Below are 18,547 nucleotides of genomic sequence, written 5' to 3' on the forward strand. Positions count from 1 at the left end.
TCAAACCCCAAATAAATGAAAGGAAGTAAAGACCAGAGTAGAAATAAATGAATGAAATAGATACTAATAAAAATACAACAAAGGGCTGGTTCTCTGAAAAAGATAAACAAAATATACAAGCCTTTAACTATAAGAAGAGAAGGCTCAAAGTAGGGGAGGCATAACAAATTCAGACACCACAGAAATGGACACATTCATAGTCACAAACAACTTACCAAGACTGAACCATGAAGAAATAGAAATCCCAAGTGATTATTAACAAGTAACCAGAATGTAATCAGTAATAAAAAGGCTCCTATCAACGAAAAGCCCAGAACCAGATGAATTCTACCAAACATTCAAAAAGGTAATAACAATTTTCCTTAACTATTAAGTCCCAAGTTTGTAAATTTGTGAATATTTCAACAAAATTAATAAAGGTGCATTAAAATCAGTTGGAAATCATAATTTAAAGCTTACATATCATATTTATGTATTTTTTTCAAATGCTCTAATTATTTACCTATTACTTTTCCTCCAGAGAATAAACCTCTAAAAACAATTATTTCAAAGGTACCGTAACTCAATTTGACTTTTTGTAGGTGTTCCACATCTGGGACAATGGGACAAAATGGGTTAAATTATTCCAGGAAGAGGAAGGAACACACAAACACACTCCATGAAACCACCATTACTCAAATAATAAAACCACATGAGGAACACAATAACTAACACACACACACACACACACACAAATCAAGGAGGAAATCCTTGATGTGCATAGATGCAAAAATGAAGAAAACATTATCAAAATTAAATGAATAGCACATTAAAAGACAATTACCATGAACAGTGGGATTCAACCCAGGGATGTAATGATGGTACAATACATGCAAATCAATAAACATGGTATACTGTATCAACAGAATGAAGGATAAAAAATAATAGTAAGGGAATAATAATAATAATAATCCTAGTAAGGCAATTTGATAAAATGCAAAATTCCTTCATGATAAAAATGTAGAATGAATTAGGCATAGAAGTTACTTATCTCAACATAATAAGGGCCATTTATAATAAGCCAGCAGTTAATATTATACTGAATGGGGAAAAGCTGACAGCTAAGATAGGGAACAAAACAAAGATGCCTACTTTTAGCAACTTTTATGAAGCATAGTTCTGGAAGTCCCAGCCAGAACAATAGGGCAAGAGAAATAAATAAAGGGAAACCAAATTGAAAAGGTACCACATTCACCTCAGATATAGATTAATGTCCAAGATACAAAGAACTCAAAAAACTCAACATCAATAAAAAAGCCCAATTAATAAATGGGCTAAGACTGAACAGACAGAAGTACAATCAATCAACAAATATATGAAAAAGTGTTCAACATCTCTAGCAATTACAGAAATGCAAATCAAAACTACTCTAAGACTTCATCTCACTCTATTTAGAATGCCAGTCGTCAAGAATACAAGCAATAATAAGTGTTGGCAAGGATATGTGAAAAGGTGCACTCCTACATTGCTGGTGGGACTGCAAATTGGTGCAACCATTATGGAAAACAGTATGGGGAGATTCCTCATAAAACTTGGAATGGAATCACCATTTGACCCAGGTATCCTAGTACTTGGTTTATACCCAAAGAACTTAAAATAGTATTCTACAGTGATGTAGCCATATCAATGTTTATAGCACCTCAGTTCACAATAGCCAGATTATATAACCAACCTAGATGCCCTTCAACAGATGAATGGATAAAGAAAAAGTAATATATATATATATATATATATACACACACAATGGAACATTACTCAGTCTTAAAGAAGATATTATGGCATTTATAGGTGAATGGATGGGGCTGGAGATTATCATGTTAAGTGAAATAAGCCAATCCCAAAAAACCAAAGGCTGAATGTTTTCTCTGACATGTGGATGCTAATTCAAAATAAGGGAGGTGCTAAGGAATACAAGTACTTTGGATTAGGAGTGAAGAGGGGAGAGAGGATATCAGGGTAGGAATATTATGCTAAATGAAATGAGCCAAACCCACAGAACCAACGGCCAAATGTTTTCTCTGATATGTGGATGCTAATTCACAATAAGGGGTGGGTGTGGGTGGGTGGAGAACAGTGGTATTTTGGACTAAATAGAGGGGAGTGAAGGGAGGATGGGGGGCATGGAGGTAGGTATGATAGTAGAATGAACTAGACATTATTTTCCTACATGCTAATATGACTACACAACCAGTGTAATTCCATATCATGTACAAATAGAAGAATGAGAAGTTATACTCCATTTATGTATGATGTGTCAAAAATGCATTCTACTGTCATGTATAACTAATTAGAACAAATTTTTAAAAAAGAAAGAAAAAAAGTGTTGAAAAGAAAGACTGTTGGACATAGGTAATATTGAACATCAAATCTCGTCAACTATTTTGAGCACCTTAGCAGAGATGTTTCCTTCAATTGTTAAGATTTATTTTTAATTTTTTTTTCTGAGAGAGAGAGAGAGAGAGAGAGAGAGAGAGAGAGAGAGAGAGAGAGAGAGAGAGAGAGAGAGAGAGAATGAATGAGAATATGGAAGAGAGACACTGACTTCTTGCATGCTGACAGAGTCAGGGACATAAATACATACACATATTTATTTTTCTATCTTTTTTGCATTTTTAAAATGTAGCTATTTTTTCTGTGCCTTGTCTTTTTGAGGGTTTGGGTTTTTTGGATTTTGTTTTGTTTTGGTTTAGTATTATTTTCATTTGCTCTGTTTCATTTCTCTTGTTCCTCTTTCTTCTCTTGCTAATGACCAAATTATATAGTTCTCAACCTCTCTTCAAATACTTTTGTTTCTTCTATTTTTGCCCTTCTTCTATATAAACATCATCTGCTACACCTCTTCTGTATTCTCTCTGTTCACTTTTTTAAATTGTAAACTCTTTTATAACTCCCTAACATATCTTTCCCCCTAATTAACTGTACTTTTTCCATCTTTCAAAACTTAACTGGGTTATATAATTCCTGCATTCATTACTAATACATTCATTACTGCTGTGGATGATATACTTTACACCTGCTGTTTGCTTTAAGACAGATATAGTTCATGGATATTGTTTTTACTATTGCTAAACCCACCATTACTGTTTTTTGATGGTAATTAATGTTGAAGATGTGGTAGTAGGATCTGGGTATTTACTTTAATGTTATGTACTATATGGTTGCTACTATTGATTATTTTGACCCATTCTGTGAGGTTCTGGGAACCCACAAGAAAACTGAAAGTTCACAGGTTAGAGAGACTGCTGCTGAACTAAACCCAACCAAAAGAGAGTGCACCTTGCTCCACATATAAACTAATGACACTCAATCTTCAGCTATACTTAATACAAAGAATAGAAGAGACCAAAACCAAAACTAATGATAAGACTATGTAATTCCCACCCCATTCAATTTGGGATGATCATAAACATACCAGACAACAAAGCAGACACCTGCTGTTGAATGCCTGATCTAGTTCACAGATTTTTTTTTTTTTGGTTTTATTTTCGTTTTACTGGTACTATTGCTTAAAGGCCAACCCCATTACTTCTATTAGGTGATAAATAGCATCATGGACATCAAAGCAGATACCAGGCATTTAACATAAAGCTATAAGTTTGTTGCTGACGTTAGTGCCACTCCTTGCTGCCCCCTGTCTCTAAGAGGGGGCTGGAGAGAGATAAGGACATTTCAAGATCACAGTGATCCCGCACGGAGAGATACATCTCAATTGGGCAATAGTGAATCTCACTTCATACACCATCTACTCCATATGAGCCCTGATGTTTTCCAACTCAAAGAAGTGAGGAGACAAAAGCCTCAAAGCAACGACAAGGATTCAGGAGGAACAGGCAGAGAGGGACCTCTGGTCCCACCATTTGGCATGTACTCATACATCAAAAACAAAAGAAGTCCTAGAATAAATAAGATAGTTATACACAAAAGGGCAAAAATTGATGTGCAAGTCCAAGTCCAAGATCTCTAAAAACGTGAGGAAATAGGAAAATAACACCCCCTTCCACCTAAATCCACAATCCCCCAACAAAGGATCGCACAGACAGTGAGGTTGGATAAAAGCCCAGAGAGAGATTATACAAAACTGATTATTAAAATGTTCCACGCACTGAAAGAACAGCTAAGAAGGAATTAAGAGAGCAGTTACAGGAGATGAACGCCATTTTAATAAAGAAATAGAAATAGTGAAAAGAAAACAGGTACAGTTCCTAGAAATGAAAGACATAATCAAATGAAAAACTCACTTGAAGGCAACACTAACAGACTGGAATTTGTAGAGAACAGAACCTTAGCTCTTGAAGACAGAACTTCAGTCCTTGAAGACAGGGATTATGATCTTGAATACATAGAATTCAATAGAGAGAGAGAGAAAAAAATCACAGAACATAACCAGAATATTCAAGAACATTAAAACACCAAACTTGAGGATCACTGGGATAGAAGAGAACATGGAGATAGAGACTAAAGGTATAAGAACATTTTCAATGAGATAGTTACATAAAACTTTTCCCATATTAGAAATTAGATAGACATCCCATACAGGAGGCTTATAGGCAATTCAAGTGTGAAGCTGGCCACGGCATATCATAATCAAAATGCCTAACATAGAATATATGGAAAGAATATTAAAAGCTGCAAGAGAGAACCATCAGGTCATATTTAGAGGCAAACCAATAAGGCTCACTTCTGATTTCTCAGTTCAGACTCTAAAATCAAGGAAAGTCTGGAATGAGATATTCTAAGCCCTAAAAGAAAACAACTGCTAGCTGAAGTTACTATATCCAGCAAAGATCAGTTTCAAATTTGAGGGGGAAATAAAAAGTTTTTTCATGACAAGAAAAAACTAAACGAATTCATGAGCACCAGGCCAATACTACAAAGACACAGATAAACTGCATACATAAGAACTAACGAAAAATTCCCAAAGCTCTCAAACAGAGAAAGTTCAACAGAAGAATAATCCATTAAGTGAGAATCAAGACAGGATAAAATAGAGCAAAAAACAAAATGGTGGGAGGGGGTGTGGGGGCAGGAAAGATGGTAGAATGAGATGGACATCATTACCCTAGGTATACATCTGACTGCACATGTGGTTTGACTGCTACATTGTGTACAACCAGAGAAATTAAAAGTTGTGCTACAATTGTGTACAATGACTCAAAATGCATTCTGCTGTCACATATACCTAATTAAAATAAATAAATTAATTAAAAATCGCAGGAAACCCCAAACATATATCCATACTGATGCTGAACGTTAACGGTGGTTTCAACTCCCCAATTAGAAGACACAGACTAGAAAAGTGCATCAAAAAACAACATCCAACTATATGCTGTTACCAAGGGACTCTTCTTATAGCAAAGACACCACAGGCTACAGGTAAAAAAAAAAAAAAAAAAAAAAAAAAAAAGAAAACAAATTCCATGCTTACAGACCATGAAAACAAGCAGGAATAGCTATTCTGATGTCTGACAAAGCAGATTTCAAGCAAGTATCAATCAAAGGAGGCAAAAAAAAAAAAAAAGGCTATTACATCCTACTAAAAGGAATAATTCAACAATGAGGTTTAACAATGGTAAACTTTTATGCCTCAAATTTCAGTGCACCCAATTACATGGTAAAAATACTGCATGACATTAAATCCCCATAGACACCAACACAATAATGCAGGGTGATTTCATTACACCCTTATCATCAATAGACAGGTTATCAAAACACAATCAATAAAGGTCTCTCCAACCTAACTAACACTATAAATCAAATGACATCTACAGAATATACCACCTCAAAACAGAAGAATTTACTTGTTCTCAGGTGTGCATGACACTTTTTTCCAAAACAGATCATATACCAGGCCATCAAATACAAAATAGAAATCTATATAATCCTATGTACCCTATCATCTAATGGAGTGAACCCAGAAATCAACAGCAAGGAAAATAATAAAAACCACATAAACATGTGAAAATTGAATAATAATCTTGTGTATATGAAGAATGGATCAAAGACGAAATGAGAATAGAAATCAAGAAATTCTTAGAAAAAAATAAGAACAGAGATAAAACATATCAAAATCAATATGAAAGAAGTTTGAAGACAAAAACTTATAGCATGGAGTGTCTACATTAAAAAATTAGAGAGGAACCCAAATACATAAGCTTATACTCCTCCGTCTCAAGCCCTTAGGAAAATAAGAACAAACTAATTCCCAAACCAGTAGAGAATAAGAAATAATTAAAATTGGAGCCAAAAATCAATGCAATTGAGAATAAGAATACAATACACAGGAGCAATGCAACAAAGAGTTGGATAAATAAGATTGATAAATAAGATTGATAAATCCTTAGCCAAAGTAAACAAAGTAAAGAGGTAAGAAGATCCAAATCAACAAGTTCAAAGATGAAACAGAAGATATCACCACAAACCCTTCTGAAATCCAGAGGTTTATGTATTGATTATATATGCAAAAATCTTTAATAAAATAGAATGGAAGAAAATCTTGTATAGGTACTACTCTGATAGGTGATCAATATCCAAAATATATAAAGATCTCAAAAAACTTACACATACACACAGAACTTCAAAACAAAACAAACAACAACAACAACAAAACCCCCAAATAACCCAATCAACAAATGGGGAAAAGAACTAAAGAGAAACTTCTTAAAAGAAGAAACAAACTCCATTCAAAAACACATTAAAAAGATAATACACCATGATCAAGTGGGTTTCATTCCTGGGATGCAAGATTGGTTTGACAAATCAATAAATGTAATTCACAACTTAAAGAGGATTAAGGATAAGAAACACATGATCATCTCAACAGATGCAGAGAAGGCCTTTGATTAATCCTAGCATCTATTCATGTCAAAAATGCTGGAGAAGCTAGGGATCAGAGGACCTACCTCAACATTGTAAAGGGCATTTTTGACAAACTCAAAGCTAACAGCAGACTGAATATAGAGAAACTAAAAAAATTTTCTCTAAGATCAGGAATAAAACAAAGCTGTTCATTCTTACCACTCCTAGTACTTGAAACATTAGCCAGGGAGAAAAGGCAAAAAAAGGAAATCAAAGGGATATAAATAGGAAAAGAGGTCAAACTATCTCTGTTTGCTGACAATATGATCCTGTATCTAGAAGACCCAGAAAATGACACCAGAAGACTTCTAGAGGTTATAATAATTAAGCAAAGTAGCAGGATATAAGGTCAACACCCATAAGTCATTAGGTTTCTTATACTCCAACAGTGATTCAGCCAAATCAACGTTTCCTGAAGAAATCAGGAAAACTATTCCATTCACAATAACCTGAAAAAAATAAAATACTTGGGAATTAATCTAAGGTAAAAGAGCTCTACATTGAAAATTACAGAACACTGGAGAAAGAAATTGAAGAAGACCTGAAAAGATGAAAATACATCCATATTCTTGGGTAGGCAGAATTAATATTATCAAAATGTCCATATTACCAAAAGCAATATACAGATTCAATGCAATCCCCATTAAAATACCAATGACATTCTTCACAGGATTAAGAAAAACAATTCTTCAATTTATTTGAAAGAATAAGAGACCCAGAATAACCAAAGCCATTCTAAGCAAGAAAAAAGAAATCAAGAGGCATCACAATATCTGTTCTGAAATTATACTATGGAGCTATATTAACAAAAACAGCATAGAGTGATGTGATTATAAACATGAAGATGAAAGGAACAGAAGACACAGATAAATCCTAAATTCCTACAGCCATCTGATATTTGATAAAGGTACAAAAACATATTTTGGAGAAAAGGCAAGCCTTTTAAACAAGTGATGCTGGAAAAACAGGGCAGCTACATGTAGAAAAATGAAACTAGATCTTTATCCCTCACCATAAATAAAACTCAAATTGAAATGGATCAAAGATTTAGGAATTAGAACTTTATGACTTCTAGAAGAAAACACAGGGTTAATACTCCATCATATAGGTGTTGGCACAGATCTCTTTAACAAACCCCCAACATGCAAGAAATAAAACTGAGAATCAATAAGTGGGATGCCATCAAACTACAAAGCTTCTGCATAGCAAAGGAGATAATTAAGAGCATGAAAAGAGGGCTTACAGAATGAACAAAAATCCTGGCTTGCTACTCCTATGATAGGTGATTAATGTCCAGAATATACTAAAAAATATTTCAAAAAACTTAATACCAAAATATCAAATAACCCAATCAATAAATGGGCAAAATAAGTAAGGAGAAACTTCTCAATGGTCAAATATATTTAAAAAATGTCCAACATCTCTAGCAATCAGGGAAATGCAAATCAAATCTACACTAAGACCTCATCTCACTTCAGTCAGAATGGCAAGGATCGAGAATATGAACAGTAATAAATGCTGACAAGGTTGTGGGGGAAAAAGATACACTTGTACATCATTGATGGGATTGCAGATTAGTATAGTCATTCTGGAAAACAATATGAAGGTTCCTCCCAAAACTCCTTGATATTTCTCCAAAAGATCTAAAATCAGCATACTATAACAATATTGCTATGTCATTGTTTTTAGCAGCACAATTCAGAATAGTTAAACTATGGAATCAACCCAGATACCAGTTCATAGTTGAATAGATAAAGAAATTGTGTTATATATAATGGAGTTCTACTCACGACATAAAAAGAATGACATTATGGCATTTGCCAGTAAATGGATGGAAATGGAGAATATGCTAAGTGAAATAAGAGAAACTCAAATACTCTAGTCGAATGTTTTTTCCCCCATATGTGGAAGCTATAATAAAATAAAGGAAAGGGGTAGGAAAGGATAGGATAACATGAAGAACAATTCATAAATAAATTAATGGATGAGGAAAAAGAAGTCTAGTAGATGAAAGGAAGGGGAATGGAAGAGGAACAGGAGAATGGGAAGGTAAAATGTGGGAGGTTGAAGCAGGGTGATCATGAACTAAAAACAATTTCCATGCCTGTATGAGTTTGTTGGTACGAACCCAACTACTACATATAACTATAAAGCTTTAACTTAAAAAAAGAAGCCCGCCCACACCAACCAGTCCACAGGGATCCAAGATCTCAACTACTATGGGAGGTCAAGCCCAGTGGCCCAGATCCACCCACACCAGCCTCTGCAGGGCCCAGGCGCACAGCAGGCCAGGTCCATCCCTTTCTAGATGGGGCAGACACTCGCCAGATCCTAGCCTCTGGTGCAGGACCACCCCTTCTGACTAGTACACTAGAGAGCCGAGATCCAGCCCAGACAGCTCACAACATCCCACAAGGGATCAAGAATTTCAGTAGCCCGATTCACCCCTGCCCCCATGGGGCAGACACTGCCAGAGCCTAGCCTTTGGCGAAGGACTGCCCCTTCCTACCAGAAGACTACAGTGGGAGGTCAAACTCAGCGGCCCAGATCCACCCACTCCAAATTATGCAGGTCCAGACTCCAAGATACAGTAGCATCCATTGAGGGACATTAGCAGGGTCTGGAAGCCCAATATCAAGGTGAGGTACAGACAATCTGCACTGGTACTATAAGAATATAGGGAAGAAACTGTAATATCTCAGATCCACATTGCAAGAAAGGAAGACACGTAAACAACATGAAAAAAAAAGGGGGGAGGAAAGTTCCCCAAACAAACCAGGACACTATAATAATAGAATCTATGGAGAGTGAAAATTGATGAAATAGATAAAGATGTGAATTATCTATAAAGAATGACCTAAATGAGCAAATATAAGCAAAAATTGATCTCTCCAACAATGAGATAGCAAAAGATTACTTCAAGAGAAAGATAGAGACCCTAAAAAAAAACCCCAAATCCCAAAAAACAACAGTCAGAAATCCTTGAAATGATACAATAAATCAAATTAAAAACTCAATAGAAAGCATAACCAACAAACTAGATCACTTGGGAGAAAAACGTCAGATAATGAAGACAAAATATACAATCTGGAAAATAAAGTTAATCACACAGTGAAGAAAGTTAGAAACCATAAACAAAACATCCAAGAATTATGGGACAGCATCAAAAGACCAAATATATGAGTTATTGAAATAGAGGAAGGCACAGAGTTTCAAACCAAAGGAGTGCACAATTTCTTCAATGAGATAACATCAGAAAATTTTCCCAGCATGAAGAACAAATTGGAAAACCAAATACAAGAAGCTTACAGGATACCAAATGTATAAAATTACAACAGATCTACACCAAGGCACATTATAATGAAAATGCCTAGCATATAGAATAAAAATCTTATTATTTTAAGATTTAATAAGAATCTTAAAAGCTGCAAGAGAGATGAATCAGATCACATATAGGGGAAGATCAATTTGTATCTCATCAGATTTTTCAACCTAGACCCTCAAAGCCAGGAGATCCTGGAACAACATATATCAAGCTCTGAAAGAAAATGGTTGCCAACCTAGAATCTTATATCCAGCAAAACTAAGCTTTAGATATGATGATGAAATAAAAACCTTCCACGATAAACAAAAGTTAAAAGAATTTAAAATGAGAAAGCTTGCACTACAGAACATCCTCAGCAAAATATCCCAAGAAGAGGAAATTAAAAACAATGATGAAAATTAGCAGAGGGAGGGATTACATTAAAGGAAAATCTAATTAGAGGAGAAACCAAGTTACGTTAAATAAAAAAAATAAACAAAAATGGCTGGGAATGCAAATCATGTCTCAGTAATAACCCTGAATGTTAATGGCCTAAACTCACCTAAACTCACCAATCAAAAGACATGGACTAGCTGATTGGATAAGAACAAACAAACAAACAAACAAACAAACAAAAAACAACCCAATATGCTGCATCCAGGAGACTCATCTCATAGGAAAAGGCATCCACAGACTGAAGGTAAAGGCTTGGAAAAAATCATACCACTCACATGGACTGTGGAAGCAAGGAGGGGTTTCCACCCTCATATCAAATAAAGTCAAACTAAAGTCAATTAAAAAAGGATAAGGAAGGATACTACATACTGCTCAAGGAAACCATACACCAACAAGACTTAACAATTATAAACATGTATGCCCCAAACAATGGAGCAGCTACGTTCATCAAACAAACTCTTCTCAAATTCAAGAGTCAAATAGACCACAATACGATAATTTTGGGTGACTTTAACACACCTCTTTCATCACTAGACAGATCTTCCAAACAAAAGCTGAACAAAGAAACTATAGAACTCAATAATATAATCAATAACAGACTTAACTGACATATATAGAATATTCTAACCTTCAACAAGAGAATATACTTTCTTCTCAGCAGCACATAGATCCTTCTCTAAAATAGATCATATACTCTGCCACAAAGCAACTCTTAGCAAATATAAAAAAGTAGAGATACTACCCTGCATCCTGTCAGATCATAATGGAATGAAATTAGAAATCAATGATAAAATAATAAAATCCATTCCAACACCTGGAGACTGAATAATAAGCTACTGAATGAACAATGGGTTACAGAAGACATCAAGGAGGAGATTAAAAGGTTTTTAGAGGTGAATGAGAAAACAGATACAACATATCGAAATCTCTGGGACACTATGAAAACAGTTCTAAGAGGAAAGTTCATTGCATGGAGCTCATTCCTTAAAAGAAGAAAAAGTCAACAAATAAATGACTTAATACTACATCTCAAAGCCCTAGAAAAAGAAGAAAAAATCAACACCAAAAAGCAGCAGAAGACAGGAAATAATTAAAATCATAGCTGAAATAAATGAAATTGAAACAAAAAACAATTAAAGAAATTGACAAAAAATAAAAAGTTGGTTCTTTGAAAAAAAATACATAAAATCAACAGACCATTAGCCATGCTAAAAAGAGAAGGAGAGTGAAAGCTCAAACCACTAACATCCATGATGAAAAAGGAAATATCACAACAGACACTACAGAAATACAGAAGATAATTAGAAATTATTTTGAAAACATGTACCCCAATAAAATAGAAAAATCAAAGGCTTTGACAAATTTCTAGAGTCATATAATTTGCCCAAATTGAATCAGGATGATATACATAATTTAAACAGATCAATTTCAAGTGACGAAATAGCAGATGCCATCAAAAAGTCTACCATCCAAGAAAAGCCCAGGACTGGATGGATACACAGCCGAGTTCTACAAGACCTTTAAAGAAGAACTAATACCAATACTCTCCAATTTATTTCAGGAAATTGGAAAAGAGGGAGCACTTCCAAACTCATTCTTTGAGGCCAGTATCACTCTGATTCCAAAACCAGGCAAAGACACATTAAAAAAAAAAAAAAAAAAAAACTTCAGACCAATATCTCTAATGAACATAGATGCAAAAATTCTCAATAAAGTTCTGGCAAATCGAATACAAAAACATATCAAAAAGACATGATCAAGTGGGATTCATCCCACTTGATATGATCAAGTGGGATTCATCCCAGAGATGCAAGGTTGGTTCAACATATGTAAATCAGTAAGTGTAATTCATCACATCAATAGACTTAAAGAAGCACCCCTTTATGTTCAAAACAATAGAAAAACTTGGGATAACAGGAACATATCTCAACATCATAAAGGCTATCTATGCTAAGCCCCAGGCCAACATCACTCTAAATGGAGATAAATTGAAGGCATTCCCTCTAAAAACTGGAACAACACAGGGATGCCCTCTTTCACCACTTCTATTTAAGTTCTTGAAACACTGGCCAGAGCAATTAGACAGATGAAAGAAATTAAAGGGCTATACATAGGAAAAGAATAACTCAAATTGTAACTATTTGCTAATGATATGATTCTATACCTGGAAGACCCTAAAAGTTCCACCAGAAAACTCCTAGAACTAGTAAATAAATTCAGCAAACTAGCAGGATATAAAATTAACACCCGTAAATCAAAGGCATTTCTGTATATCAGTGACAAATCCTCAGAAAGGGAAATGAGGAAAATTACCCCATTCTCAATAGCCTCAAAAAAAAAAAAAAAAAAACTTGGGAATCATCAGAGGTGAAAGATCTATTCAATGAAAATTGCAGAACCCTAAAGAAAGAAATCAAAGTACACCTTAGAAAATGGAAAGATCTACTTTGCTCTTGGATAGGCAGAATTAATATTATCAAAATGACCATACTTCCAAAAGCACTATACAGATTTAATGTAATTCTGATAAAAATTCCAATGATATTCCTCATAGAAAAAGAAAAACCAATCATGAAATTCATCTGGAAAAATAAGAGACCCAGAATAGCTAAAGCAGTCCTTAGCAGGAACAGTGAAGCAGGTGGCATCACTCTATCCTTAAAATATACTACAGAGCAATAGTAACAAAAACAGCATGGTATTGGCACCAAAACAAACCGGAGGACCAATGGTACAGAATAGAGGACACAGAGACTGACCCACAAAACTACAATTATCTTATATTAGACAAAGGTGCCAAGAACATGCAATGGAGAAAAGACAGCCTCTTCAACAAATGGTGCTGGGAAAACTGGAAATCCATATGCAACAAAATGAGATTAAACCCCTACTCTCACTCAAATCTCAACTCAAAATGGATCAAGGACTTAGAAATACAACCAGAGACCCTACATCTAATAGTAGAAAAAGTAGGTCCTAATCTCCATCATGTGGGATTAGGCACCAACTTCCTTAATAAGACTCTTGTGGCACAAAAATTAAAATCAAGAATCAATAAATGGGATGGACTCAAACTAGAAAGCTTCTTTTCAGCAAAAGAAACAATCTGTGAGGTGAATAGAGAGCCTACATCTTGGGAGCAAATCTTCACCCCTCATACATCAGATAGAGCACTAATCACTAGGGTACATAAAGAACTCAAAAAGCTAAACACCAAAAAAAAAAAAAAAAAACCCAAATAACCCAATCAATAAATGGGCCAAGGAACTGAAGAGACACTCTCAGAAGATGATGTACAATCAATCAACAAATACATGAAAAATGTTCATCATCACTAGCAATTAGAGAAATGCAAATCAAAATACTCTAAGATTTCATCTCACTCCAGTCAGAATGGTAGCTATTATGGAGACAAACAATAATAAGTGTTGGCAAGGATATGGGGGAAAAGGTACACTCATATAATGCTGGTGGGGCTGCAAATTGGTGCAGCCAATATGGAAAGCAGTTTGGAAATTTCTTGGAAAATTGGGAATGGAACCACCATTTGATCCAGTTGTCCCTCTCCTTGGTCTATACTCAAAGGACTTAAAAACAGCATATTACAGGGACACAGCCACATCAATGTTCATAGCTGTACAATTCACAATAGGTAAACTGTGGAACCAACCTAGATGCCCTGCAATAGATGAATGGATTTTAAAAAAGTGGCATATATACACAATGGAATATTACTCAGCAATAAAAGAGAATAAAATCATGGCATTTGCAGGTAAATGGATGGAGTTAGAGAAGATAATGCTAAGTGAAGTTAGCCAATCCCAAAAAACCAAATGCTGAATGTTTTATTTGATATAAGGAGGTTGATTCATAGTGGGATAGGGAATGGGAGCATGGGAGGAACAGAAAAACTCTAGATAGGGCAGAGGGGTTGTGGGGAAGGGTGGGGGCATGGGGTTATTAATGATGGTGGAATGTGATGATCATTGCTATCCAATGTCCATGTATGAAGACACAAATTGTATACTATATATACAACCAGAGATATGAAAAATTGTGCCCTATATATGTAATAAGAATTATAATGCATTTTGCTGTCATATAAAATTTAAAAAATTTACATAAAAAGAAGACACAAATAGCCAAAAAACTCATGAAAAAAGGTTCAATATCACTAATCAACAGGGAAACACTAGTAAAAACAATAATGAAATATCACTTCATTCTCAATATTGTTATTATCAAAAAGACTGAACGTGACAAATGCTGGTGAAGATGTAGAGAAAAGGGAAATTGTACACTATTGGTGGGAATGTAATTTGGTACAGTCATTATGTAAAACAGCATGAAGTTTCCTCAATAAATTAAATATAGGTCTACCATATGATCCAGCAATACCACTTTTGGGTTTATATCCAAAGGAATTGAAATCAGGATCTTAAAGGAACAATGAAAATGTACATTTGTAGTTGGAATACTCTCCAGCTATTAAAGAAAATGAAATCCTCTTATTTGCAGCAACATGTGCGAAACTGTATAGAGTACTAAAGTGTAATAAGACACAAAAAGTTAAGTACTGTATGATTTCATTCATATGGGGAACCTAAAAAATGTTGATCTAATAGAAATTAAGAATAGAATGGTGAATAGTAGAGGTGGGGAGGGATGGGGAAATGTTGATCCGTGGGTACTAATTTACAGTTAGGAATGAAGCCTGGTATTTTACTGCTCAGTTGGGTGACCAAAAATGGCAATAATGTACTGTAGATTCTAAAAGTCTGGAAAGAAGGATTGTGAGCATAAAAAATGATAAATGTTTGAGGACAGAAATATGTTTAACCTGGTGTAAACATTGTACAATGTACATATATGGAAAGTTACCATGGTAACTCAATAATATTTACAATTTTTGTTTTTATGTATCAGTTAAGATATAAATTAAAAAGCAAACAGAACTTCCTCAGAGAAGAAAACAACAACAACAAAAAAAACATTTGGCAGAGATGGTTGTGCCTCTTTACATTAAGAACCACCTAGTGGGAACAGCCCTAACATACCTGGAGAACTGAGAACTGAGTTCAGTAGCTTTCTATGAATGTTTCTGGAAGAGCAGAATTAAATTCTATGGGATAGAGTCACATGAGAACAGAGATTATAAGAATTTATCACAGAAAAATTGAAATAGGTGGTGATATTTTTCAGCAATATGAAAGATAGTAGCCTAAAAGTCATGCTGTTATCATGCTCCATTTTGTCTCCTTGTTCCAAGTGACACATATATTAAGGGTCCAGCTGCTTTACTCATATTTCTTTGTAATTCCCATTTTCTACTGTTCGTGTGCCAATGTGTCCTATATACAATATCTAGTAAAATTGAACAGCACATGCTACCTGGTTTGTGCTTACTGGGGTGGGGTTTGGGATATCCCTCATTTGGGATCAGATGTGCCATTTACCAGCAATAGTCATGCCCAGCCAGGAGGCCAGGTATATGTACTGAATCCAGGCAGGAGGCCCAGTGATTAATAAAGGAGTCAGGTGCTCTTACTGTAAATTTCCTAACACATTAGGTATATTTTGGTGTCAACAATAGTATCTAACTACAATCAATGAGGTTCACATAATTGGTTCATAGTCTTCATTTTCTTGACAGTGCACATTGTTATAAGTGCCATAATCCCTGAAGTATATATAGTGCTTGTCAGTTCACAACATTCCCATCTATAGGAAACTAAGCTTGACTGACTTCCTTCAAGGTTCTACCATCAAGAAGGAACAGAAACAGTATTCAAACTCAAATTTTCTGACTATAGATTTGGCTCTCTTTGCCCTGTGCCGTGTTATAGTAGTAGTTTTCTTTGTTTTTGTTTTGTGGTTAAATCACATATGGTTGATTTTTCTACTGTTGTATATGGGGCTCTACTTTCTCTGCTGGAACTGAGATTTTAACACTAGAATGAAATAATTTCTTCTGCTTTTGACATTTTAAAATATAGTATAGTTAGGATTTAAAAGACCATTTTGATTTGAGAAGCAAACAGGAGTGTTAAATTGAGTGGAAAATGTTTTGGGGAAATACTAATTACATTCTAAAAACTGTCAAAATACAAAAACAAAAATCCCAAACAAAATCTATCCTGTTTTTTTAAACTTACATGGTTTTAATGTGAAAAGCACCTAGCTAGTTTAAGTAAAAGATTCATTATACTTACCCTTGCATCCTCTGGGGTCTTGAAGTTAATTATTTTTCCAAACTCTTTGGCATGGAATACAGACTTCACCCGTTCCTATAAGCAGAATATGTAACTTTTTATTAAAAAGAAAATCCAGTTGTAAAAATACAAGAAAGAAATGCCAGACAGATTTATTAGCCTATGTTTAAAGTATCCATTTTACACAAATATGCACCTTTAAAAAGCCAAGAATGGGTAACAAAGAAGAATCAAAGCAAACAGAAAAAAGGCTACATTCTCACATATCATTAAACCCAAGTTAAAAGGCTTATGGTGAGATTTCAATTGCTAAGGACATAAAAGGATGAGAAGGATGTCTATTATTTTTTCTTTTCAAATAATTCCTCATTTCTTGATATAAGGCTGTGCAACCTTGATTGAGTCCAGTTCAAAAATAATACACACATATATATGCACACATACATATACACACAAGTTATATAGGTATGTGCATGTGTGTATGTATGTGTGTACCTGTGACATTTTAAACCAGTCATGAAATAGGAATGCAGTTTAGAATCAAAGAAATAAGGTTGGATCCTAGATTATAATTCTCTACTGTTCACAACTCTTTTGGTATTGTTTGCTATTTGTTGGGGGAAACTGTTTAATAGCAGATATTAACCATTTGAGAGATAAGGAAAAGTGGTACTACTAAGGACCAGGATGGGTATTGTTATAAAAGAAGATGGGAGGTTTTACTAGTTTAGCAATACTTTTAAGTAATTAAAAAATCTACACAAATATAGAACCCAGAAGAAATCAGTTTCTTCTATCTAAAACAGAATAGCAATTTGCTGACACAGGTCTCAAAAAGGTGAAAAAGGAAGAAAATAGGAAATATAGGGAATTGTTGTTATCTTTGGAAAGGAAAAAAGGAAAATAAGAGGAAAAAAGGAAATAAGGGGAACTGTTATCTTTGGAAAGGGAAAAAGACAAGAAACAAAACCAGGAAAGCCATGGTTTAGAGCAGAGGCTAATAGCCACCATCCATTATTTCATATTTAGTTGGGGTTCTATTCGTGCTTATGAAATAAGTAACTAGGAATGCTGTTGTCAATATAATAGCTCAGAAAATAGAACTTTTTCCCTTGGCCTCCCCGTATCCCCTTCATTAAAGCCCAACTATCAGTTTTAGGAAAACCACACCAAGACCACAAGAACACTTATAAAAGAGGAAGAAACATTACAAAAGTAAAGGTAACTGTTACAATGTATATTTTCAGCTCCAAGTTTTTTGAAAAAAATGTATTCAATATACCTTTGCTTCAATACGCAATCTTCTCCCATGAACAATGAAAGGCTCTTTGGTAAATTCATCAAAACTATACTGCCACTCACATGTAAGTTGTCCAAATGCTCCCTTTGTTACAAACAATACACCACTGAGGGAGGAGAAAAGAGGGGGCAAAGGGAAGAAAGCAAAGAATCCACTTTAAAAACAGAGGCACTTATATCTAGTAACAGGATACACATTCTCTTCAAGTGCACATAAACCATTTCTCCAGATAAACTATATTCTAGGTCATAAAATTTTTTTAATGAATTTAAAAGAACAAAAACCATAAAAGTATATTTTCAGATCATAATGGAACTAAATTAGAAAAATATCAGGAAGAGCTCAAGAATATTTCCAAATGCCCATAAATTAAGATATTTC

General features: G+C 34.6%; 1 protein-coding gene across 2 annotated transcripts in view; it reads right to left on the reverse strand.

The window, feature by feature from the left end:
• Vps13a (vacuolar protein sorting 13 homolog A) overlaps window positions 1-18,547 on the reverse strand; it is a 259,327-nt gene that overhangs the window by 8,513 nt on the left and 232,267 nt on the right. Inside the window, exons 69-70 of one of the 2 annotated variants that reach the window (XM_077797003.1) lie at window positions 18,149-18,250; window positions 16,867-16,941 (exon numbers count right to left, since the gene is read on the reverse strand). In XM_077797003.1, coding sequence (XP_077653129.1) covers window positions 16,867-16,941; window positions 18,149-18,250 — 177 coding nt within the window. Of the gene's footprint in view, window positions 1-16,866; window positions 16,942-18,148; window positions 18,273-18,547 lie in introns of both variants that reach the window. The other variant, XM_077797002.1, reaches the window with a different exon arrangement.

Source organism: Urocitellus parryii, chromosome 4 (genome assembly GCF_045843805.1).
Source record: "Urocitellus parryii isolate mUroPar1 chromosome 4, mUroPar1.hap1, whole genome shotgun sequence".
Taxonomy (NCBI): Eukaryota; Metazoa; Chordata; class Mammalia; order Rodentia; family Sciuridae; genus Urocitellus; species Urocitellus parryii.